We start from the raw sequence: 25,059 nt of genomic DNA, 5'->3' as shown, positions 1-25,059 counted from the left end.
TTTTTTGCGGAACTGGGGATTGAACTCAGGCCCTTGCGCTTGCCAGGGAAGCACTTATTCCACTGAGCCATCTCCCCAGCCCCCTCTTTTTTTTTTTTGATACCAAAGATCAAACTCAGGATTTTCACTCTCAGGTAGTTGCTTAAGCCACTGAGCTATCTCCCCTGCCCTAAAAGTTATAATGCTTAAGCAGCTTTTAGTCCAATTGATGCAAAGTAAAAACTAATACAAAGCATGATTATTGATTTAAACGTTCTAGTTTATGCATTTCTGACTTAGAATAAGATAAACGATCAGTATTCTAGCTTGGGTTTAAATGAGCAGGTCATCTTTGAGAGTTAGGTGTATTACCTTGTTTGTTTCAGCCAATTATTTAAACATTGGTAATGAACTCAGTACGTTTAAAAGCAGAGATTGTAGGCTATCAGCAGATATATAATTTCAAAAGTAAAATTTAATATATCAGGATTTAACATAAACAAGTGTATGAAATATTAACATAAGTTGTACAGAAAGATAGTATTTTGGCTTTTTTTCAGTATTCCTACTTCCCACCGAGTTGATCGTATATGACTTGAAAGAAAATTCTGAAACTCTGAAGTATCTTCCTTCTCTAGTAATTAAACACTATCTTCATTACTTTCTCGTTGCTAGGGCAAAATAAACTTACAAATTAAAGAAGGAAAGGTTTGTCTTAACTCACAGTTTGTAGAGGTTTCAATTCATAATTGGCTGGTTCCACAGCAGAGGGTCAGGACAGAGCAGAAAAGAGTTCATCAAATGGCAGGTAGAAAGCTGTACAGCTCGCTTCTTTTCCTTTTCATTCCACCCAGAGTACAAGCCTATTGGTTGGTGCCACCCCCTCCCACAACTCTGCTAAGCCAATGAGTATCACACCTACAATCCAGTCATTCCCAAAAACCCTTTCTATGACACGTGAGGCTTTTGGTGACATCTAGACATAGACCATAACAAATATCAAGTGAGATAGATAGATAGATAGATAGATAGATAGATAGATAGGGTGAGAAAACTACTGGTTGAGGGTATTCTGTAAGTTAAAGATTTGAAGACTGATCTCCTCCCTTTTATTCTAAAAACATGATAGTAGTAGATGAACCCATAACAAGAAAACGTTTTACACATATAGGCACACCCAAAGAGAGATCAGTATTTCTTAATGGACAAGAAACAGAATAAGCAGTCAGGGCAAGGAGCAGACTGCCACTGAGCCTGCTGAGCAGGAAACAGAAATGACTGGGAGCTCAGCTACTCACAGGGTGTGAGCCCCAGATGAGAGGCAGCACACTATACCCAAGTGCCCTGACAGAAATTGGGAGATGGATTAGAAAATGTTTAATTGAAACTTTTTTTCACTGATGCCTTTGAAATGGTTGCTGAATGCTTTGCATTTTGCTTTGACAATCATTTTGTGCTCAGATTCGCAAAGGTAAGAATTTGAAACTGTGAAAAAAACATAGGCTATTTATCTGTAAATACAAAGATTGAGATGACAGTATACAGAACTGAAGTCATTTTCTGAATTATTTGTCTGGGAACTACTAAGCCTGTACCACCACAACCTTAAATTGTGAAAGTTTAGTGATTTAGGGTAAGCACGCAAACAGAGGTGTGTCAATGAGGAGCTAAGTTCCAAATGTTCCCCTGATTGGTAAATCTGATTTATTATGTGAGATTTTTAACTAGCATCATACTGAGTTCAAACAACTTTTCAACTCAAATCCTTTAGAAACTGATAAAACTAGCTTTAAAGATTCTTCAGAGAAATAATATTGAAGGATACTTGTGTATGATTTTTTTTTCAATATTGTTGGAAAGCAGTTACTCTTGTTTTGGTTACTTCTGTAGCAAGGAGAAAAACACTGAGTCTGTTGGAATTTCCTTCCTTTTTTAAGGCACAGGATCTCAACGTTATTGAAGAAGTGATTCGAATGATGTTGGAAATTATCAATTCCTGCCTGACAAATTCTCTCCACCACAACCCAAACTTGGTGTATGCACTGCTCTACAAACGGGATCTCTTTGAACAGTTTCGAACTCATCCTTCATTTGAGGATATAATGCAAAATATTGATCTGGTAAGTATAAATGGAACTACTTACAATACCTTGTAAAGTACTTAACCAGAGCCAGCTAGATAACTCAGCTGACTACATGCCTGCTTAAACAAGCACAGGGACCAGGGTTCAATCTCCCACACCACATGCCAGATACTCTGAGCTGGCCACCAAGTCCAGGCATGGTGGCCCATGCCTGTAATCCCAGCAGTGGGGAGGCTCAAAGCAGGATGATCACTGTAAGTCCAAGCTGTGTAGTGAGACCCTGTGCCAAATATGTTTAAAAAAAGTACTATACCAGGAAATATTCAACAAACTTTCCTAGAACATGTACAAAAGTCCCTTCTTTCAGCATTATATTTGCAATGCACTTTGTTGTAACAATTGTTTCATTCTATAAACACAGGTTCAACAGAATTGAGATCATACTTTATTTTATACAGTTCTAAATTTTCTGCTTAACACTTAGATCATCATTATTTTTCTGTGCATCATTAATTTTCTGAAAGTCTCATTGTTTAATTTCTATCTGGCCTATGTTATAAATCTCCTATAACATTGTAAACATAGTATATTTAAGCATTATCCCATTGTTACTAATTTTAATTATTTCTAGTGTTTCATATCAGTTCATAATTGAGACATTTGTAAATTTTATTTTGCATATTTAAATAATGTTTTGGTATAGCTTTAAAACTAGAATCTTACTGGTTCTTAACAGCAGAGGATCTCTGTTTTCAAAATTCAGCAGTCTGCCAAATTGCATTCCAAGTACACCGTACAGTTTTGCATCTGTATGTAATTCTGTGTTTCCACGGTTACCTATAGGAAGATTTGTCTCACTGTTTTTGCAACTTTAAGTATTAAAATTATTTTAATACTTGTCTTTTATTGTAAAAAAGATAATTCATTATTTTAATTTCTCTAATTACTAGTGTAGTTGAAAGAGTCTTACAGTTCTATGAAATTTTGCTTCCTGACCTTTCCAAAAAGATTTTTGTTAAATTTTCAGTTGCTGTAATAGTGTTTTACAAATCAATTTGATTCCATGAACATTTTTTGAATAGTTAATGTGATTCACAATGTTGAGAGACCAGAATAAACTGAACAGCCTACAGCCTGTTCTGTGTTATTCACATTTAAGAAAATACTTCATAATTTGCCACACAAGCATAAATATGAGTTGGATAATAAACATATGTACATGCCTTTCTCTTGGGTGTCTGCTTAGTAATCAAAATTAAGTGATGTGTATCATACCATAGTGTTTCCCTTCAAGTACTGCCATTTTCCACTGTAACCCGTGGTATAGGAGAATTATTGTTGCTTTATATTCTAATTTTGCCAATGTTATAACTAATGGCTTTTAGTTTCACTTGTGATATGTTGATTATAAATGAGGATGAGTGTATTTTGTACATTTATTGGTTATGTGGATTTCCTCTTTTATGAAGTGCCTTTTTAAATTTTTGTCAGTTTTTCTAGTTATTTCTCTGTTTCTTATCATGCTGTACTTCATTATCCTGTTGCTCTGGACATTCTGGAGTTACTGGTCATGTAATGCAGATGTCCAGTCACTCACCCAGCTGCACATTTTCTGACAAAACTAAAACTCTCAAAATGGTAAAACAGATCCGTGCACAGTCTGCTCCTTGGGAACCTGTCTCCTGCCAGTCACTGGGCCCTGTTTCTCTTGTTGGACTGCAGTGGCTTCCTGGGAATATTGTACTTCTCAGCTTTGGTTGAACCCAGCTTCTGCATCTTTCTCTTTATTAGTTTATTGCTTCTTCTTGATGGAACATACACAATATTAGCTTTCTGGAAAAAGGGTGATCTGAGATGTTTTTAAAATTAATACACAATAGGGGGCCAGCCAGATAGCTGAGCAGATAAAGCATCTGCTTTGGCAGATGCGGGGCAGGGACAGAGTTCAATCCCCAGTGTGCTGTGCCAGCCCCGCCCCCAGGGCCTGCTGAGAGGGTGAATGAGACAGGGTGTGGTGGTGTGTCTACAATCCCAGTGCTTGAGAGGCTGAAAACAGAAGGATCACTACTAGTCCAATCCATGTAGTGAGATCCTGTAGACCCTGTATGAAATATATTTTTAAAAATTAATACAAAATAATGGTACAAATTTATATGGTACAGTGTTATATTTCAGTGTGTCTATAATATATAGTAAACAAATTTGAGTAATTTGCATATTGATCACCTTAAACATTTATCATTTCTGTTTTTGTTGGGTTTTTAGACAGGGTCTCACTATGTAGTTCAGGCTAGCCTTGAACTCATTGTGTAACCCAGGCTTACCCCAAACTAGTGACAGTCCTCTTGCCTCAGCCTCCCAAGTGCTGGGATTACAGGCATGCAACACTATACCTGACTATCATTTCTTCATGCTAAAAACATTTGAAGTTTTCCTGATTTGTTTTTTGGTGTTTGTTTGTTTGTTTGTTTGTTTTCAGTGCTAGGGATTGAATTCAGGGCCTTACACATCTAGGCAAGCACTGTACCATTGAATTATACTATCAGTTCTTACACATTTAGAAATATAGATTTTTAAAATATTTTTTAAAATTTTATCTGTTCTTGTAGAAGAGTTTGCCAAAGTAAGTAAATCTTTTGTTCATCCTAGCAGAGTCTTGTGTAGTTGTTAGATCCTGAATTAAGTCAACTTCAGGCTTCACCTGGGCTGGCATTCAATATTGGACACAAAGGGTGCATCTACTGCTGAATCCTGTGGAGTCTTCACAACTATGATTATACTATTGCAAACCTGATCAGTTGTCTGCTCCCTATCATTACTGTATATTGATTACTGATAAACAGAAATAAAAATTAAAACTCTTTGCTGTCAGGTTAATTCATAGTTGTGTGTTCACTGGCTTTACAGTATATTCAGGGTTGTAACTATAGCAGAATATTTTGCTAGGTACACTTTCTTCATTTTCCTAAGCTTATAGCATTCAGCCTCAAGTAAGTATCATTAACAATAGTAGCCATTTGGGTACAATTGCCATCAGTACAGTCAAGATGATGTAGCGGCACCATTTCCTATCATCATGTTTAGTTCTTCGTTTGAGACTTGATGCTGTTAGGCAGGTTTTTAAGTTCTCACTATTGTGAACGGTACTCTGATGTAGGCTTTTAATGCTAGGATGTATGAGAACATGCTCAAGCTGCTTCTCATTTTTCTTTTCTGGCTCCATGTTCATGTTAACTGAAGGTTTAATTGCTATAAGTGTCTCTTTTAAAATTAAGAAATACAGAGTTAGGGAGGTCTGTCAGTGGTAGAGTACTTGCTTGTCTAGCATGCCTGAGACCTTGGGTTCAAGCCCAATACCCTCCTTCCCAAATTGAGAGTTGTTAATGTTAATGAGACCATGCAACAAATTACTACCCAAGGGTATCCAACACAGGTTACCTCTTTTTCTTTGATAAGTCACATGATCTTTCATGACTGAATAGATTATGGTTTATAATTCAAGAATTAATATGTGCTTTGGTAAGATGCTTGACAATGTAGAAACATCAGGGATTAGGGATTAGAGAGCTGCTCTGATCCTAGCTCTCAAAGAAACTTCAGAGTTTAGGCAGAGCCTTTATCCCTTTTTAGCAGTTTGTGCCTAATAACAATCTTAAGGATTATAATGTTATGGTTTGTATCTAGATGTCCCCCCAAAGCCTCATGCAGTTGTAGAGCTTTATCAGAGGTGGCTGAATCTAGAGTGTCCAATGCTGAGATTAGAGTGTGTAATTAGTAATCAGTCTATGATTGTTTTGGCAGCATTCTGGCTAGGATTAAAATTGTGAATACTACACCCAATCTAGGGCAGTTAGCCTGCATATAATATAAGGGACAGAAGGAGTCTTACCTCCCATCTTGTTGCTTTGCTACTTTCTGCCTGCCCTGAGTGTTCTCCTCACCATGCCACCCTACCTTGGAGCCAGCTGATAAGTGGGCTGACACCTCGACAAGTGTGAGCTAAATAAATCTTTGCTCCTTTAACCCAGGATATTGGATATTTTGTCTCGACAACAAGAAAAGTAACTAAGGCAAATGTAAAGCAGAAATTCTTTTTATCTATGAAGGCATCTTTTAGACTTTTTACTTATTTCTAAAAAAGCTACTTCATGCTGTTTAAGAATTTGTCCATCTTGGGGGTTGGAGAGATCGCTCAGTGGAATAAGTGCTTCCCTGGCAAGTGCAAGGGCCTGAGTTCAATCCCCGGTTCGGCAAAAGAAAGAAAGAAAGAAAGAAAGAAAGAAAGAAAGAAAGAAAGAAAGAAAGAAAGAAAGAAAGAAAGAAAGAAAGAGAATTTGACCATCTTCATTTCTGTTTGCTTCTAGTACTGTTTTTTTGAAAGTAAAACACTGAGTTTAAGATTCATGATGCTTATCAGCAAAAGTGTAATAAGACCATTTCACAGTGGTGTATACTTTTAACATCAGTTACTTCAGGATCTGAGGTGGGAGAATTGTGAGTTTGACGCCAGTCTGGGCAACCCTGTCTTGTTCTGAATTTAACACTGTCTCAAAAACAAAAAAGAAACTGAAATTAAATGGTTTCTAGCTCAGTTCCCTGGAAAGCTAATGAAGGTGGCATGTTAGCAATGCCATCCAGCAACCTTGCTATGATAAATGGTAATTTGATAAAATAATGTATATTAGGTAAGCTGAGTCTGAACTAGGAAGAACTATAAATACTTAGTGGGATTTGATAGTTTTGGGCTTCTCTGAGTGAGAGAGCTGTTAAAACCAAGCACGTCCTTGACAAGGACCCAAAAGCTGAAACTGTCACAAGGTATTGATTTTTGGGACAAGCTCAAATCCAGCTCACCTTCTAAGAAAATTAGCTCATTCCCAAGTCAGACATAAGAAGAGGTCTGCCCAGTTCCAACATAGAATTTACCTCAGTGTCTACTACTGGAGCCCTGGGGCCTAAGACCACCAATCTCCTGCTCAAGGATATGATAAAGGAATAAAATACAGACCGGATGGATGGATGGATGGATGGATGGATGGATGGATGGATGGATGGATGGATAGATAGATAGATAGATAGATAGATAGATAGATAGATAGATAGATTTTTTATTTCAGTTACAAGGAGAACAGGGAAGGTTAAAGCCCAGTGAAGGACTAAGACCATGAAGCACAGTGTCCCTGGCCTTTATTAAATGCACTGCTTGATGGAGGTGGGGTGCTGGTGGGCTTCAGAAGTTATAGAGGTAAAGAACAGAGCATTTTTGGAAAAGTACAGAGGAACAGAGCATGGTTAACTAGTAGCCTAATTATCTGCTGAGACTACTGAGCTAGAAAGAAACTGAGTAAGTCAAAGTTGTGTAAGGTTTCTATACTCAGCTGTAGTATTTCTCTTATTTTGCAATGCCAGGATCTCTCAGACCGTTTACTGGTTTCGGCCCTGACCTTTGGCCTGGCAATTATTTTGTCCCCATGCTAGCCATGGGCCTTGCCACAAGTCACTTAGGCCTTGGATAGACTCTTGATTCAATTTATTTTTACGTTAGTTTGTTAATATCAATCACTGCCCACTCTGCACTTTGTGAAGCTGGTCCTCAGCACCTATGGTTGTACCTGTGATACCCAACATTCCACCAAATAGTGTAAGACATACAAAAAGCAGGAAACAAATCACTTTGTCAAGAGACAACGGAACTATGCTGTGTGATAACTGGAACCATGAAGCAGGGACTTTAAAATCAACAAACTATGACTCATGAGCCAAATCCAGCCTATGACTTGACTTTCAACAGATTGTGAACCAAGAAATGTCTTTTGTGTTCATGAAGGTTTGATAAAAAGAACAGAGACTATTTTAAGACTCTTAGACCTTAATATATGTCTCATCTGGTCCTTCAGAGAAAAAAAGTTTGCCAACTCCTGACCTAGTAGCATAGATGACAACATGTGTAAATATACAGAATTCCAGAGAGATGAAAACTGTATGGAAAAAAGCAAATTGGAATGCTAGAAGTAAAAAGCAGGACATGGCAGAAACAAATTATAGTGATTACCTCTTTAGTAGGATGAGGTATAGGCAATGGGGGAGATGAATGAATTTGAAACTAAGTAGAAATTATGAAAAAAGAAAACAGTATAAAAAATGAAAACAAAATACCCAAGAGCTATAGGATAGTATCAAATGATCTAATATAAATATAATTGGACTCCTAGAAAGAACAATATAGAACAGGCCAGAAGAAATATGTAAAGAGAATGGCTGAGAATTTGCAAAATACTAAAAGGCTTCAAACTATACATCCGAGAATCTCAAGAGAACACCAATCACGATGTCCATTTAAAAAAAAAAAATATATCATATTTAAATATCTGAAAACCAAAGAAGAAAGAGAAAAAACAGTCTTGAATACAGCCCAAGAAAAGAGAGATGTCACATACAATGTTTGTACAACAGAATAAAAAAAACAGTAACAGGAGTCTTGTCGGAATCTGTGTAAGTCAGATAATGGAATAATGCTCTCTCTCACTCTCTTCCTCCTTCTCTCCCCTCCCTTCTTCTCCTTGCCCTTTCCCCTTCCCCTCATATACCATTTCCTCTTGCCCATCCTGGGCTGGGAATTAAATCTATGGAGTTCCAAGCTGTATTCCCAGCACTCTTATTGTTTTGGAATTTTTGGGACCGGGGAGATGGCTCAGTGGAATAACTGCTTCCCTGGCAGGTGCAAGGGCCTGAGTTCAATTCCCGGTTCCACCAAAAAAAAAAAAAACAAAGGAATTTTCATTTTACCTTGGGTGTTTGTTTGTTTGTTTGTTTGGGAGGTTATTTTATGTTTTTGGCTGTACTAGGGATTGAACCCATGGCCTGTGCACTGAGCTACCTGATTCCAGCACCTTTCTAATTTTTTGTTGTGAGACATTGCCTCATAAAGTTGCCCAGGGTAGCCTTGAACTATTGATTCTCCTGCTTCAGCCTCCTTAGTAGCTGGGATTACAGGTACACATACCTAGCTAAAGTGATTATCTTTTAAATACTGAAATAAAAAAATGTCTTGCTAATTCAGAATTTATACCCTCAAAAATATATTTTAAAAGTGAACCAGAATAAAGATTGTTTCAAATAAAGAAAAATGAGCAGAACTTATTACTAAGAGGTGTATATTGTAAGAAATGCTAAAGTTTATTCAAGTAGAAAATAATATCTGGCACAGCACCTACCTGCCTTGTGTGAGGTCCTGGTATCAATTTCTGGTACCAAATACTATATCATACATGACTGAAACTTGCATGTACAGAAAAAAGTTCCAAGAGTTCCTGAAATGGTCAAAATTAAACAAGAAAGCTTTTATTACTTAGGTTCACTCTAAAATTGTGTTTCTAAAGCAGAGGGCATCACTCTCCTTCTCTAAATGACCAGGTAATAAACATTTTAGCCTCCAGAGGCCGCACAGTCTGTCATAGCTGCTCAGCTCTGCTGGTGTACTTCACCAGCTACATGTAAACAAATGGTCATGGTTGCATTCCAGTAAAACTTTATTTATAAAAACAAACCAAGTTTGCCTACAGGCTATCAGTTCCTCATGGACATGAATGCAGCAGTCGTCAAAAGCCTAGCAAAATGAAATCTAGTCATATATCAAAGGAATAATACATTACTGTGAATTGACATTTATCCCAGAAATAAGGACTGGTTCAACATTTTAAAACTGATTCAATTCACATTAACACAGAAGAAAAACCATGTAATTATCTCAATACATACAGAAAAAGTGTTTATTAAAATTTAACATTTATTTCATGATAGAAAAAATTCTTCTAACAAAACACTAAAGAAAACTGCCCTAGGCTCGAGAGCTAGCTCGGCAGTCTAAGAGCCTGCCTGGCAAGTGCAAAGACCCAAGTTTGATCCCTAGTACAGCATGCTGTGCCAGCCTTAGAACCACTGGCACACCACACCAGCCACCAAAACCGGACATGGTTGCGCACACCTGTAATCTCAGCACTGGGGAGGCTGAGACAGGAGGATCCCTGCAAGTCCAAGCTGAGTAGCAAGACCCTGTACAAAATAAATAAGTAAATAAAATGAGTTTTAAAAATTAAAAAAGAAAACTGCCCTCATCTGGTACGAACCTTAACTTTTTTTGGAGAACAGGGGCTTGAACTCAGACCCTTGCATTTACCAGGGGTCTGAGTAAATTAACTATTTAAAAATAATAAAACATTACATTTTTGAAAGGAAAGAGTTATGCATAATTCAAATAAAAATCAAGGAATGTTTTAGCCCTCAGCAATTAACGATCTTGTTTAATAAGCTTTCCTGGGACTTATTTCAGTACATTTCACCTATTAATCCTATCTAATTTGAGTAAAGTGGCCTTTGCCACCAAACTCAGTTTTGAAAAAAATTTATTTCCAGTGTGCAGTGTGAAATCAGGAAATAGAACTCCAACAGAGAACCCATTGATTGGATAAGCTGGTAGTGGTAGTGGCATCCATGGGTTCTTTGTTAATGGACTACTTTCACAAACTTTGTTCTTATTGGTTCTTATGGAGTAGAACTGACATCTTTGTTATTTTGTAAATGAAAATCCTGGGGCTGGGGAAATGGCTCACAAGCACCTGAGTTCAATCCCCAGTTCTGCCCCCCCCCAAAAAAAAAATGAAAGAAAAGAAAATCCTGAAGTATACCACATGATGATACCTAATATTTTGTGGCACTTTCTATGTGCAAGGTGTTTTTCCTTTTGCAAATAATTCTCACAACAGTACCAAGAGACAGGAACTACATTTTTTCTTTCACTTCTAGACAGGACATTAAGCATAGAGAAGTTTTAACTTACCAAGGCTTTAAGAGAGCTTAGATTTACACCCAAGCCATCTAACACCAGGTATGTTCTAAACTGCTGCATGATGCTGCCTCTGGAAAAAATTAAATTCCTTACAAGTCATATGCCAATAACTACTCAAGGCAGGACCAAAGTATAGCTTTCACTTTGAGTAGCTCCTAGTCTACTCTACCATAATGTCCAATCTGTTAATTATCACATTTGATCTGTGTCTTATCTCCCTAGTTGCATTATGTTTTTGCTGAAGACAGGAAATAGTATCTTTTCCTTTGCAAATCCTCCAGAGATCTCTTAAGGAGGCTGTCAATAAATGTATTGATTAAAACACAGAAACTTGAGAGAAAACCAGAACAAATATGAAATGAAATATGTATTTTACTTTCTAAAACATGTTTACTATTGTTTTTAAGAACAAAAAGCTTAGCCTTTGGATTTAAAGTTTAACATACCAATACTTGATGGAAAATACCTGTTCCATGCCATGTCTAAGATGTTTCATACTCAGATAGATAGTGAGGTTAAGCTCAACTGCCTATGGTATAGAGTAATAGTATCATTAAGCTTCTCTTCTGGAAAGTTAATAACTTAAGTTTGTAGACCAAAAATTAGAGAAAAAGAAAGGCTGCAAGGACAGCCAACATTTTGGCCCTAGCTTTTCTTTTTTTTTTTTTTTTAATTTTTATTTATTTATTTATTTGAGAGAGAGAGAGAGAGAGAGAGGCCAGCTCAGCCCACCAGGGGGCGGGCTGGCTGGCATGTGGTGCTGGGGGATTGAACCGCGGTCCCTGATGCTTTGCTAAGCTTGTTCTAAGTAGGTGCTTTAGACCACTGAGCCATCTCTCCAGCCCGGCCCTAGCTTTTCAAGGTCAGTGAGGACTCAGGACATAAGAGAACCTGTACTATAACATCCTGTATCTCAGTGATGTCCCAAATTTTCTGATCAAGGAGATTATTGGGCCACAGAGGAAAGTGATCAATGATGTAGAGTGTGCCTAAGGAGAGTCACATGGAGAGAAAACATTCTCTCAAGCTTTCACAGACAGCAAATTGGTCAAGCAATGGCCATGACTCATTCACACGGCTAACACTGACAAAGGATCTACAAACTGTGGTACAGGGTTTCAGGATTAATCCTGAGGAGATTTGACTGACCTTGTCAGATACAAAAGTTACATTTCTTGTTATATAGGTCTTGATTTATCTTGGTCTTAACCATCCAGCAAAAAGGTATAAAAACGAGGTATGAAAAGTAAAGCCATATTAATATGCTGAGCTGTAGAAGGCTTAAATCAGCAACTTCTGACATTGCCAGTCCTGCAGATAACCCACTACTATTACGGACTACTGGACTAAATTGGATTATTTTGCTGACTTCACACACCTACAATATCTAAATGGCAATGGAATACCCATCTCTGACAAAACTAAACAAAAAAAAGGGGATATAAATGAAAAACCATTTTGTATCTGTGTATACAAAATAGGATAGATATACAGCTGCTTTCCCTTAATTCACTGAGAAGGATTTGTACTAATAGTATCTGGACAGGATATCATGTCTGCATCTTTTACTATGAGTAACCACTACGAAGACAACAATATGCAATGTACTGATTATTGAAACTGTCATATTAATCGGTTCTGAAACTGTCTCATTGCTATTTGTTTCTCAATAAAATTAATTTGTAAAAAATGAAGAAAAGAAAGCTCAGAATCTTGCAAGAGTAGTTATTTATTAAAGAAGAATATTTGTGGGGCTAGCACATACTGACTCTATTTTACCTGTATCTGCCATCCCCAGAAAAGTACTGTCACTGTCTTGCTCGTTCTTTCTGTCTCTCTGTCTCTGTCTCTGTCTCTGTGTATGTGTGTATGTATGTGTGTGTCTTCCCAAGTCATTTGTTTTATTGATTTTATTGCATGTGTTTGTTTATGTGTGCATGTGACAGGGTCTCACTCAGTTGTACAGGCTGGACTCAAACTTGTGGTCCTCCTGCCTCAGCCTTTCAGATTGCTGAGATTACAGGGTTGGACCACCACACCCAGCTGAAAATCCTTTCCTCTTTGTAAATCTATGATGTAATGATCATTCACCAGTTTCATGGCAGGTAGTTAAGTGTGATTTTGTGGTTACTTGAAGAGTACAACTGATTAATCAGAACATGAAATTGGACGGTCATGGTTCAAAGTTATGGTATAATGGGAGGTAAAGCTCATAGTATAATGCTGTACAGTACTCGGATTTCATGAGATGCCCATAAATATAGTAGGTGGAGGAAGTTGTAAAACATGCACTGTGGGAAAGTACTTTCCTTTGAAAGGTTGCATTTGAGTTATATTAACAAAGCATTCATTCCCATTTGAGCTAAATTTTCCACTTTAATTTTCCTTTATTATTGGCTGTATCTTGAACACATTTTGGAGGGAAACATGTATCCACTTTCACAGTTTTCATGAGTGTTGTGCACAGTGATTAAAATGTTTCTGTCTAGTCATCATCACTAAAATTAGTGTATGCAGAATTCTAAACTGGCAATGAGAAATATAAGATCTTATCTTTGAATTGTTTTACATTCTTTGCTGATATTTCAGTTCAATTCAATCTGAAAATTTAGGCTAAACAAGCTATACATTTTATGTCAGATATTTTCTATTTCAAAAAACATAATCTGTGCTCCATCTTGCTATGTAAGCTTGTTAAAGACATAGCAAAGTCAGAAGAAATACCTGAGCTTCATTCTGTGATGTGCACCTATGTAACTCTGGTCTGGCCTCTTTTCTTTCTGATCCCATTTACTTATCTGTGAAACAGATTTTATCAGCCTCATAAATTTTCTGTGAGAATGAAATAAATGTATATGAAGAACACATAGTCCATAGTAAGCATTTAGTACAGGTTCCTTTCCTTCTTAGTAACGTGTAGATTATATTACCCTTCTGAAAAGTAATTTTTCATCATTTTCTAGAGTAGTGTCAATTTGAATGCAAAAACTAGAGTGTCAGCCCTAAAACATTCAAATAGCCAAGAGTGGTAGTACACATCTGTAATCCCAGCACTCCAGATGCTGAGGCAGGAGGATTATTGTGAATTTGAGACCAGCCTGGGCTACAAAGAGAACTCAAGGCCAGCCTGAACTTCTTAGCAAGACCCTACCTCAAAAAGACCAAAAACACAAACAAATAATAACATACACACAATACTCTTTTGAAACAATAAATTTGCTTGGAACATGAGCCCCATGCCTGCCCTGCAGCTCTTCTGGTGGGATGGAAATTTCTTGTGACTCAGAAGCAAGCCAGTGTAGGCCACAGAGTGAACAAAACGGCACTGTCATCACATCACTGTGATCTTTGGGGAGGTGACGTGTGAGCACTCTCTCAGTTGCCATGTGTTATATTTGAGTATGTGAACACTGTTCTCCACTGAGCTTGGTTATCTCAGTCAGCAACCTCCTAGGCCCAGACCCTAGGAGTTGCAAGAGGCATATGGGAAGAATATATTGTGGCGTTATTTGTTCATCTAAGCACAGATTGTGTTTTACTAATAGTATTGGCCATGACGTTGTGCCAGAATCAGCCCCAGAGCTCTGGGTATTCTAGGGAAAGCACAGGTGACCCAGCATGTGGGGCTTAACATTCGTACACACTCCTCTTGCTATTCCCATGATTTTATTGTACAGTTGTGTTCCTAGCTACAATGGTTAGATTCCATTAAACAAGGCTTCACAAAATACTGTATTGTATTACCCTCCACATTGAACTTAATACTGCATGTCGTATTAGTACACATGACAAAAGATAATGATGGAACTGATAATCCCTCTCATCCTAGAGCCAGTGCCATGTTGTAAGGTAGAAACAATGATGAACCCATCTCTAAAACATGGCTCCATAAACATTATCCGGAAGACTGTTTCCATTATGGATTTATATCAGCTGAGATAAGCAGTGTGTCTTACTATGAATGTGTATTTTACTTGTTGACGATAATGTGAAGCCTTGGTGATTAGCAAGACATGATAGCCAGTTATCAAATTGTTTTCTGTTGTTGTTGGTTTGATATACTAGAGATTGAGCCAGAGGGCTATATCACTGAGCTACATTGCCAAGCCTTTTTATTTTTTATTTTTATTTTTTTGAGCCTTTCTATTTTTTGAGATGTGTTCTTACTAATTTGACCTAAAACCTGTAATATTCAGCCTCCCAAGCAGCTGAAATAATATTTTAATGAATACAAAAAAGCTTTTTGTATCATCAATTCAGCACTTTTCTTTTAGGTACATTTTATATATAAAACAATGTTGAGAAATGTTGTATAATTTATAAATAAATACAGCATATATTGCATATATACATCTTCCCTTTTCCCCTTTCTAAAAATGTGTAGCATATACAATAAGAAAAATTTAGAGACTTACAGATTCTGGCTGTCATCAAAATCCCATGGAGAAAACAAAGTAGAAGTTTTCTGACTAGGCCCCAAGATCAGTATTCCATAAGGCTGCCCAGCTACCGCTTATGGTTAGCCATGTCTGAAAACTCTTCTTTATGAGAATAACTTATCTACAACTGTGAGCCAGAAAGCCTCCAATAGCAAATGTCTGCTTTTAGTAAATATTAGAAAACCATTTGTAAGTCTCAGGCATCTGCCCTGAGACTACCTACTGCCTGGTACTTTTCCACTTCTTAGGATGTGTTTCTAACAGGTGTGCTTCTACTCTATAATGCCTTTTTTTTTTCTTTCTTCACAAAGCAGCTTTACTTTCCAGAACAAATTGCAGTAGCATTTGTAAAAGACGTGTACTTTCCACTAAAAGACTTCACTGTATCCTACCATAATTAATATGTAAGAGATCACTTTAAAGAAAACATTAAAATGTCTGCATAGAATTATGTATTTACCTATAAATAGAAAACAAGTAAAAGGAAAGCTCAACTTTAGAAAACAAATTTTGCATGTTTCCAAGTCTGACAATAGATATGTATTACTCTCAAATACAAATAGGTTGGCAGTTTTCTTCATTTACTAGCATTGTGATTTTAAAAATGATTTGCTAAAATATGGTAGGAATCTTTTAGATTTATTTGAATTTCATTTTTGGTTTGGTTCGGTGGGTGGGGCAGGTGGGTTCGCTGGCTGGCTGGCTGGCTTGCTCGCTCACTTGCTTGCTTTTCTGCAGTGCAGGGATTAAATCCAGAGTCTCACACATACTGGACAAGTACTCTTCCACTGAATTGTATCTCCCACTCTGTCATTTTTAATGACAAATATTCAAATGCTATTTCCAGAGTGCTACTGCATTAGCATCTTGCAACATAATTTAGGCTGTGCTCTGACATGAAACAAAGGTAATTATAGCTTCTGTTGATTATCCTTGGTAATCAAGGATAAGGATGATGTGTATAAATAAATTCATCGGTAATCCCCACAACATCACTATAGCCATTAAGTTAAAGTTCCTTTCCTATTAAGCTTTTTTCTAGGACCTCCTAGTAAGCTTCAAACCTGACAAGTTGTAAGATTTAGCTTTTATTTCCTACTTCTGCTGGGAACTTTCTAAATGAAATATAAGTGCAAGGTGGGGCAGCACAACAAAGAGCAGAATTTTGGAAGCCACTTAATTCAGAGTGAATGAATGATCAGCCCTGAATACCCAGGCTTGGCTCTCATATAGCCATCAAGCCCTAAAAAGAAAGGACTGCATTCGGGAAGATAGGTAAAGTAGAAGCCATGTCACTTCAGAAATGGAATTATGATGGTTTGACTACCATGTCACAAAGGCATTTACTGAAAATACATCATATGCAACTACTTGTTTAAAAAGAACTCTTTCCATTACAGGTGATTACCTTCTTTAGCTCAAGACTGCTGCAAGCTGGAGCTGAGTTATCAGTGGAACGGGTCTTGGAAATCATTAAGCAAGGGGTTGTTGCGCTACCCAAAGACAGACTAAAGGTAAGATGGTTAAAGAAACGCCCCCTAACTCCTACTGATGACTCACCTGACACCAGTATCAGTGTCTGAGCAGGCTCTGAAGTCATACTGCATACCTAGAACTTGTGCTAGAAAGGCTATGTTTTGCCTGCACTGGTATAGACTCAGAGCTGTGGTGGCTTCTGCAACAGTTCAAATGAAAACTGCAAAATCTTCATATTTCTGTATCTTATACTAATGCATATTCTGTCAATAAAGATGCACTTTATTTTTGTAACCCAATGAAATATATTCAGCTTTACAAGTATCATCAAAGGTTGATGAGAAGATGGCAAAAATACTCAGTATTGTGCAGAGTTCTCTTATTGTACATGTGTCAACTCATTCTGTCCTCACAAGGACTCTTTAGAATAGGTACCATTATCATCTGAATTTTTCTGATAAGGAAAACTCTGGTTAAAAACTTTCCTGAAACCATACAACTAGAAAATGGTTGAGCTGGAGGATCAGATGCAAGAAATCTGGCTCCACAGCCCTTAATCATAATTGCTACATTATTTTCTAGACACCTATGATGTAACAAGGGAAGGAGAAGCATTTCATGGAAAAGGAGCGTACTGGACTTCAGGAAAATAGGAAATAGCTTGGCAGCATAAGCACCTTCCTGGAAAGCACAATGTCCTAAGTTTGATCCCCGGTATCACAAAAAAAAAAAAAATCATATTTTGTGTGATAGATGTGTTCCTATAATGGTCCCACAATTTATAATTCATACTTTTTTTTTTTTGTGGAACCAAGGATTGAACTCAGGCCCTTGCGCTTGGCAGGGAAGCGCTTATTCTACTGAGCCATCTCCCTGGCCCCATACTTCAAGAATAATATAGAGAAAGGTATAAAGGGAATATTTTAAGGGATGCATGAAATTAAAAAAAAAAAAAAAAAGGCCAGGGAGATGGCTCAGTGGAATAAGCGCTTCCCTGGCAAGCGCAAGGTCCTGAGTTCAATCCCTGGTTCCGCCAAAAAAAATTTAAAAAATAATAATAAGGGATGCATGAATGTATAGTACTGTGACATAGTTTTACTTTAACACTTCTTTTTTTGTTTACCCTTCATTAGGTCTAATTTTGTACAGTGGTTTACCCTAAATGAACAACACAGTCCCTAACTGGATGTTTGGCCTTCTTTTTGCATTTTATCACAACCAGCTATGCTCCAGTTATCATTTGGGTTCTGTGTTTTTCAGCACTATCACTAGACACACTGCCTAGTGGATGCTTGAGAGATATTATTGTTACACATAAAAAGTGTTTTCCCTTATAACAGTTTGTAAAATAACAGCACATTAGTCATCCTAATGGTGTACAAAAGTTCCACTGCACACAAACAGCAGTGAGATTAACACAGTTCTGGGCAAAGACTACAGATGTTTCTGTTGATCAACTCGTGGCACCACAGTGCGGGAACAGCATAAAAACAGATTACAATTCACTGATCCTCTAACTTTCATAGTATTCATATCCTGATAATTTTTTTAAACTGAAAGAATTTACTTAGTCCTATTCATACAATGAGACATGGGTTTGTGTGCAGAGGCATATTTGTATTACTTCAGATCTATTTGTACTGTGTATCATGTCAACCTGTTTAAAAATCCATGCAGGTTAGAGTGGCTGTGGTCTAGAAAATAATGGCCCTTGGTGTCTCAGCTGAGTTAGAAAGAAATGAAATACTAAGAGACTGTTAGAAAGTGATAGTACAGAAAAGATGGAGGAAGAGAGATTTTGAGAAGATCAAACAGCATAGGAGAATTTTTTTTAAGTAATTAAAAAGTGGTGTTTCTAGACTATAATTTTAAGAGTGGTACAGATCTTGGTGATAACATGGTCTAGATTTGGCCATGCATACAAGAAGCCAAAATAATATGGATGTAGATGAGAGTCAGTGTGGCTGAGTCAGACACTAAACAGAGAGCCAGTGGGAAATGGGCACAAGGAAGAGACTAAGCTAGTGTTAGCCTCATGGGACTAGAGCTGTTTACTTAAGGGGAGAAGAAGAATAGCCAGGGAATAACAAAGAAAGCAAAGAAATTTGTACTAATAGTATTTAGACATGTACTAATAGTGTTTATCATGTCTGCATCTTGTTCTATGAATAACTACTATGAAGACAACGATATGCGATGTATTAATTATTGTAACTGCCCTACTGACCTGTTTTGAAACTGTTCATTGCTATTTCTTTCTCAATAAAATTAATTTGAAAAAAAAGAAAGAAAGCAAAGAGAATACCAACCTTCCTGAAAGGTTGGAGGGCAGGAAGAGTCCTGAGTAGAGATCCCTATTTCAGTTGAAGAGAGATAAGGAGAGAAGACTGAGTGAGAGGTCTGAGAATGTAGGGATGTTTAATAACCACAAAGAAGAGAATTGAAAGCTGGGGAGACAGCTTAGTGATCTAAGCGCCTGATTGGCAAGCACAAGGTCCCAAGTTTGATCCCTGGTACTGCATGCTATGTCAACCTCGGAACCCTGGGCATGGCTTGTGGGCCCTGAAACCAGGCTTGGTGGCACACGCCTGTAATTCCAGCACTGGGGAGACTGAGACAGGAGGATCACTATGAGTCTGAGCTGCGTAGCAAGACCCTGTACCAAATAAATAAAATATTTTTTAAAAAAGGAGGTTTAAATATGCACAGTAGTGTCTGGGGGAGAAGAAAGAAGCAGGAGATTAGATCAGAAAAGTGAGTGCACAAGTAGTAGAAGGACAGAAGTACAGAAGAAGACGACAGGCTGGATGACTTGCATTGGAGGCAGAGACCATTGAGATGTGGTATAAGATGTTCAAGCATGCTGCAGATCTCTTCAACACTGAATAGATCTTCACTAAGCTGCTCTATGACAGCCAATGTTCTTGGTACTGAGGCTACATCAGTGAGCAAAAAAGATCCATACTCTCACATGGGGGCCCACTGTCTAGCAGGAGGGACAGTAAACCATAAGCATAATAAATAAGAAAAAGATCCAGTATTCTACAGTGTTAGAACATGGTAAGTGCCGTGGAAATTAAAAATGGACCAGGCTAAGAAGATTTAAGAGTATCAATGAGGATGTGATAGGAGAAAGTTATAGAATTAGATATAGTCTGAGCAACAATTAATAAGATTAAGAAGAAGATAAGGAAGCTGGAGAGATAACTCAATAGAATAAGTTCTTGCCTGGCAAGCACAAGGGCCTGGGTTCAATCCCTGGTTCTGAAAAAAAAAAAAGAAGGTAAGGGAGTTAGTCCTACTGACACTGGAGTAAGAGGCACTGAACAAGTCCCATGGCAGGAGAATGCCACAGGTGTTAAAGAAATAGTGAGGAGACCAGAGCAGGTAGAGCCAGGTGAGCAAGGGATAGAAGAGCAGTGCATAAGCAGAGAGGATGGGAGAACGAAGAGGGTAACAGGACCTAGGAAACTATTTTGATAATTCTGTGTTTGTTTTTGTTTTTCTGAGTGCCACGGGAATTAATGCAAGATTTGTGAAGAATGGTCTGAGTGGTTTGTATTTTAATACCAATTAGTCAGACTGCTGAGAAACAGAGCTTTTAGAAAACTATTGCTTATCTTAAACAATGGACATGAGAGTGGAATGATCCAGGAAGTTGTCTGCGGGTGAAGGGAGAACACTCAGTCCCCCTAGGAGAGAGGACAGCTACAATCTGATTGCAAAAGCTCTGGGAAATGTTGGCTAGAACCTGGGTTCTGACATAGAGTGCTTAGAAAACATCAAGTTTGGGGAGAGTTATTGATGGAAATAGATTTAATTTTGGTCTGCATGGCTGTCTTAGTAACTTTCTTTGTCTGTGGGAAACAATACCCAACACGGGCAACTTAATAAGGAAGAAGTTTATTTTAGATCACAGTTTCAGATGGCTGGTTCCAAGATGGGACTGCTTGCAGACGGGCATAGCAGAGGAGAGGTTGCTCATGTCATGGAGCCAGGAAGTGGAGAGTGAGGAGAACCTGGGAGGGTGCTGTGTCCTATCAGGCCATGCTCACTACCCGCCTCTTCAGACCAGGCCCTATCTCCTAACATCACAGTTAGAAAAACGAAAACCCCCTGTGGTCCAGTCACCTTCCAAAAAGCCCCCACCTGTAAATCCACGAGGTTCCTGGGCCATCTAATAAATATAAACTGTGACTGTGGTCTCAAAGACACTGCAAAGCGATCTGGAAAACTTTCTAACATTGGTTAAACAAGTCTTATCATGGATAGAAGCCTGCCTCTGCTTTTAGTGCTTTGAAGCTCAGCGGTATGTTGTGGGTCAGTGTGCCACTAGTGTAGAGAAGCTGTCTGTGCTGGACTCTTCAGAGCAAATTTTTGTGAATGCCACACCTGAGACAATGAAGAAAACTTTCAGAGAATCATTAAAATTGTGAAATGACACAGGGAATGGTTAGAAGAGCTCAGACTATTTTTATTGGCCTTAAGAAAAGATTTGAGGGCCCAGGGAGATAGCTCAGTAGAATAAATACTTGCCTGGCAAGTGCAGTGTCCTGAGTTCAATCCCTGGTACCACAAAAAAGAAAAAAGAAAAGATGTGAGCCAAAGAGACTTGTCTTCAGTACTAGAAAAAATGTGCAAAAGGGGTTTTTTTTTGTTTGTTTTTTTAAACCAGGAATTGAACTCAGAACCTTGTGCTTACCAGGCAGGCACGGTACCACTGAGCTATATTCTCAGCCCCAGAAAAATTGTTTATGGAAATATATTTGATCTTATTATGAGCTCATGGAGTAGGATTAGGACCAGTGATTGGAAGCCATATATAGGGGTACACATTTCAGTCTCATGTAAGGAGCAACTTTCTAACTGATGGAACTATTTAGAAATAGAATGGGTTGGGGCTAGGTGTATAGCTCAGTGACGTAAGTGCCTGCCTGGCAAGCACAGGGTCCTGAAATCAATCCCTGGTATCTCTCTCTCTCTCTCTCTCTCTCTCTCTCTCTCTCTCTCTCTCTCACACACACACACACACACACACACACACACGAATGGGCAGGTTTGGGGGAGTGATGCTTTCACTCTGACTGGAAATGTTAGAGTAATAGATTGATGGACAGTTGGCAAGGATATAAATGGTTCCACCTTGAATGCAACTCTTGCCTATTGGTCCTAGCTAGCTAGATAGTGAAAGGAGGAGGCTTCTAAGCTAGAGTTCACCCTAAGTAGAAAGAGACCTAATAAGATCTGTATCCGTGCCTGCCACTGGTAACAAGAGCTGCAAGCAAGAAACACATGTACAGTTCTTTGGCATTGCAGTTGTAAATATTCAAGCACATAGTTATAAATCCAATTATGTCATCTTTAAGGATCTTTGTATTCCTAAGTGTATAATTCCATCTATGCATAATACTAAAATTAACAGTTTTCCCTCTAAGAATACAAGAAACAATGTGGAAACCCTATGAATGCAGGCACATTTTTGATGACAGCCCCAATTTTTAGCTCATAATATGACTATGAGGACATAGACCTATATGTTAAAAGAAAGACAAATTGTTACAAGTTGTGTCATGCCCATAACAAAATAGAGTTTAAGAGAGATTAAAAACTAAAGATAGGTAGATAGAGATATAAAGGTAGAGATAAAGATAGGTAGAGATATGTACAGTCTACCAAAGATGTATACACACTTCAAGGAGAAAAAGAAAAACTTTTGTAAGTATTTTAATACTAAATTTATTGAGACATCACGAGATTAATACAAATTACCTTTGGCCTCTACAATTATAGAAGTGCTCATAATGGTACTATATGCTTCCAGAAATTTATTAGTACACCAAAGGCCTCCCACGCCGTCACCCACTGTTTCTCTTCTGCCTTCCACAATCTGCACAAGCTCCTCTCACCAGTCCAACTCCCCAGCCCATTTCAGGTACTCCAGGAGATGCAGTCCTCTGGCTTTCAGCTACAGGTACACAGAGGATAGTATGAGAGGGAGAGGAAGGCATTTGGTTACCCGTGGGCAACATGACTGGGGATCTAAAGACACTGGTAGAACACTGGGAAGTGATGGTTAACATGGGCTTTTTTAGACAATCTGTGCACAAGGTAGATGCAACAGCATGTGTAGAGGCCAAGTGTAAAGGAGTGGCATGAATTTACTTCAGAAAATGTACTCAAATTGGAAAAGGATCCTTCCTTCCTTCCTTCCTTCCTTCCTTCCTTCCTTCCTTCCTTCCTCCCTCCCTCCCTCCCTCCCTCCCTGGTAAGGGATTTTGGTCTTTTGGGGGAAAGCGAGAAAAACAAGAAGTTGTGGGCCTCTAGCACAGCACAGATGGAAAAGAATGTGATTTATTTTTACATTCTCCCATTTTTAATTCATTTCTTTTGTCTTCATTTTGGTTTTTTGTTTTTTCTTTTTTAATGTATTTAGTATAGGGTCTACAGGGTCTCACTATGTAGATCAGACGTAGTGATTCTCCTGTTTTCAACCTCCCAAGTGCTGGGATTACAGGAGTGCACCAGCGCACACAATCTCAATCTCCATCTCAGCATGCCCTGGGGGCGGGGCTGGCACAGCACCTAGGGAGATCCCAGTCCCTGCATCTGCTTAAGCAGGATCTTTAGTCCACTGAGCTATCTGGCCGATCCTGTTTGTTTTTTCTTAAACTCATTTATTTCTGTTATCTCCCTCAAACTAGGAAAACAAAACTGAAGCCCAAGATCAGCAAAAAAGAGCTCCTGGTTCGTTTGTTTGTTCATTCGTTCGTTCGTTCATTCGTTCGTCCGTCCGTCCGTCCGTCCGTCCGTCCTTTCTTTCTTTCATTTTATTTTGCAGAACCAGGGATTGAACTCAGGCCCTTGCGCTTGCCAGGGAAGCGCTTATTCCACTGAGCCATCTTCCCGGCCCCTTCTTTATTTTTTAATAGACAGATAGTAATTTACATGTTTGTAGGGTAACCTGTGACATTTCACAATGAGTAGGTCAGGGTAACTGGCATATCTGGGGGAGGGGCAGAGTACTGGGGATCAAACTGAGGACTTCACATTTGCCAGGCAGGCACTGCACAGCTGGGCTATATCCCCAGTCCACCTGGCATATTTTTAACTTCAGACATTTATCATTTCTTTGTGTTTAAGAACATTCAGAATCCTTTCTACTGGCTATTTTGAAAGAATTCAATTATTTGCCACCAAGTATAGCTCTCCTACTGTGCCTTAGAACATTAAAAGTTATTCCTTCTATCTCTCTTCTATTCCGTTAGCCATCTTCTTTTGTTCCTCCCTCCCCAAACCCTTCCCATCCTCTGTCATCACTGTCCTACTGCTGTGGGATCAGCTCTCCTTCCACATATAAGTGAGACCATACACTGTTTATCTTTTCATACCTGGATTTTTTAACTTAACATGATTTCCTCTAGTTTAATCCATGTTGCTGCAAATGACCGAATTTTTCTTTTTTATCAGTTAGCAATATTCTGTTGCATATATGTTCAAAATTTTATCCATTCATCCATCCACATTTGCTTTTATTCCTTGACAGGAGTAATGCCATAGCAGACATGGGAGTACAGACATCTCTTCAGTATGCTGATTTCAGCTCTTTATATACCCAATGGGGACATTGCTGGATCATGTGGAGTTGTTCGTAGTTTTGTGAGAAACCTCCATACTGTTTTCCATAATGTACCAGGCCTTTTAATCTTTAGACTTATTTCCCAAAATGCTGACAGGTATAACCTGTCAGTAAATTTGAGTTCTCAAACTGCACAATAATAGAAATGCTGCAAGATATTTTTCCATATGCTTTCTAGCAACTGTATGAGTTGGTGCTGTTTTTATCTTGATTTTCTAGGCGAGGCAGCTAAGACATAGAAATATTAACAGCCCAAGTGCAAATGGGGCTTCCAGCACTGGCAGTCTTTCTCCGTAGTCCGCTGTTACCTCTGTCCTGTAAGGAATGGAGAATATATAACCTGCAGGGGGAGGTTTTAGAACAATACAACAACTATGTCTAGCTACTTTAAGAATTAGGCTCTAAAAGAAAAATGAAGCATTTTGCTTTATGCCAGACACAAGGGGTACAAGTTGGACCAAGAAAGATATTAATTCAATGTAAGGGAACGTTTTCTGACTATTAAGGTTGTATAGCAGTCAATATGTGACTTTATAAATCCTTTGTGTGAAACATTCCCAGTAATTCTGGATGGCATGTTTAAGAGCAGCAGATGATGAA

The 25,059-nt window shown here is 38.3% G+C and overlaps 1 protein-coding gene across 3 annotated transcripts in view; it reads left to right on the top strand.

Moving 5' to 3' along the window:
- Dym (dymeclin) overlaps nt 1-25,059 on the top strand; it is a 543,161-nt gene that overhangs the window by 458,491 nt on the left and 59,611 nt on the right. For all 3 annotated transcript variants that reach the window (XM_004623641.3, XM_023714738.1, XM_023714739.1), the window contains exons 15-16: nt 1,917-2,099; nt 16,748-16,861. In XM_004623641.3, the coding sequence (XP_004623698.1) occupies nt 1,917-2,099; nt 16,748-16,861 (297 nt within the window). The remainder of the gene's footprint in view (nt 1-1,916; nt 2,100-16,747; nt 16,862-25,059) is intronic.

This window comes from Octodon degus, unplaced genomic scaffold, assembly GCF_000260255.1.
Source record: "Octodon degus isolate 3935 unplaced genomic scaffold, OctDeg1.0 scaffold00003, whole genome shotgun sequence".
NCBI lineage: Eukaryota > Metazoa > Chordata > Mammalia > Rodentia > Octodontidae > Octodon > Octodon degus.
The sequence above is the reverse complement of the archived record's forward strand: the minus strand, read 5'-3'. Positions and strand labels throughout refer to the sequence as shown.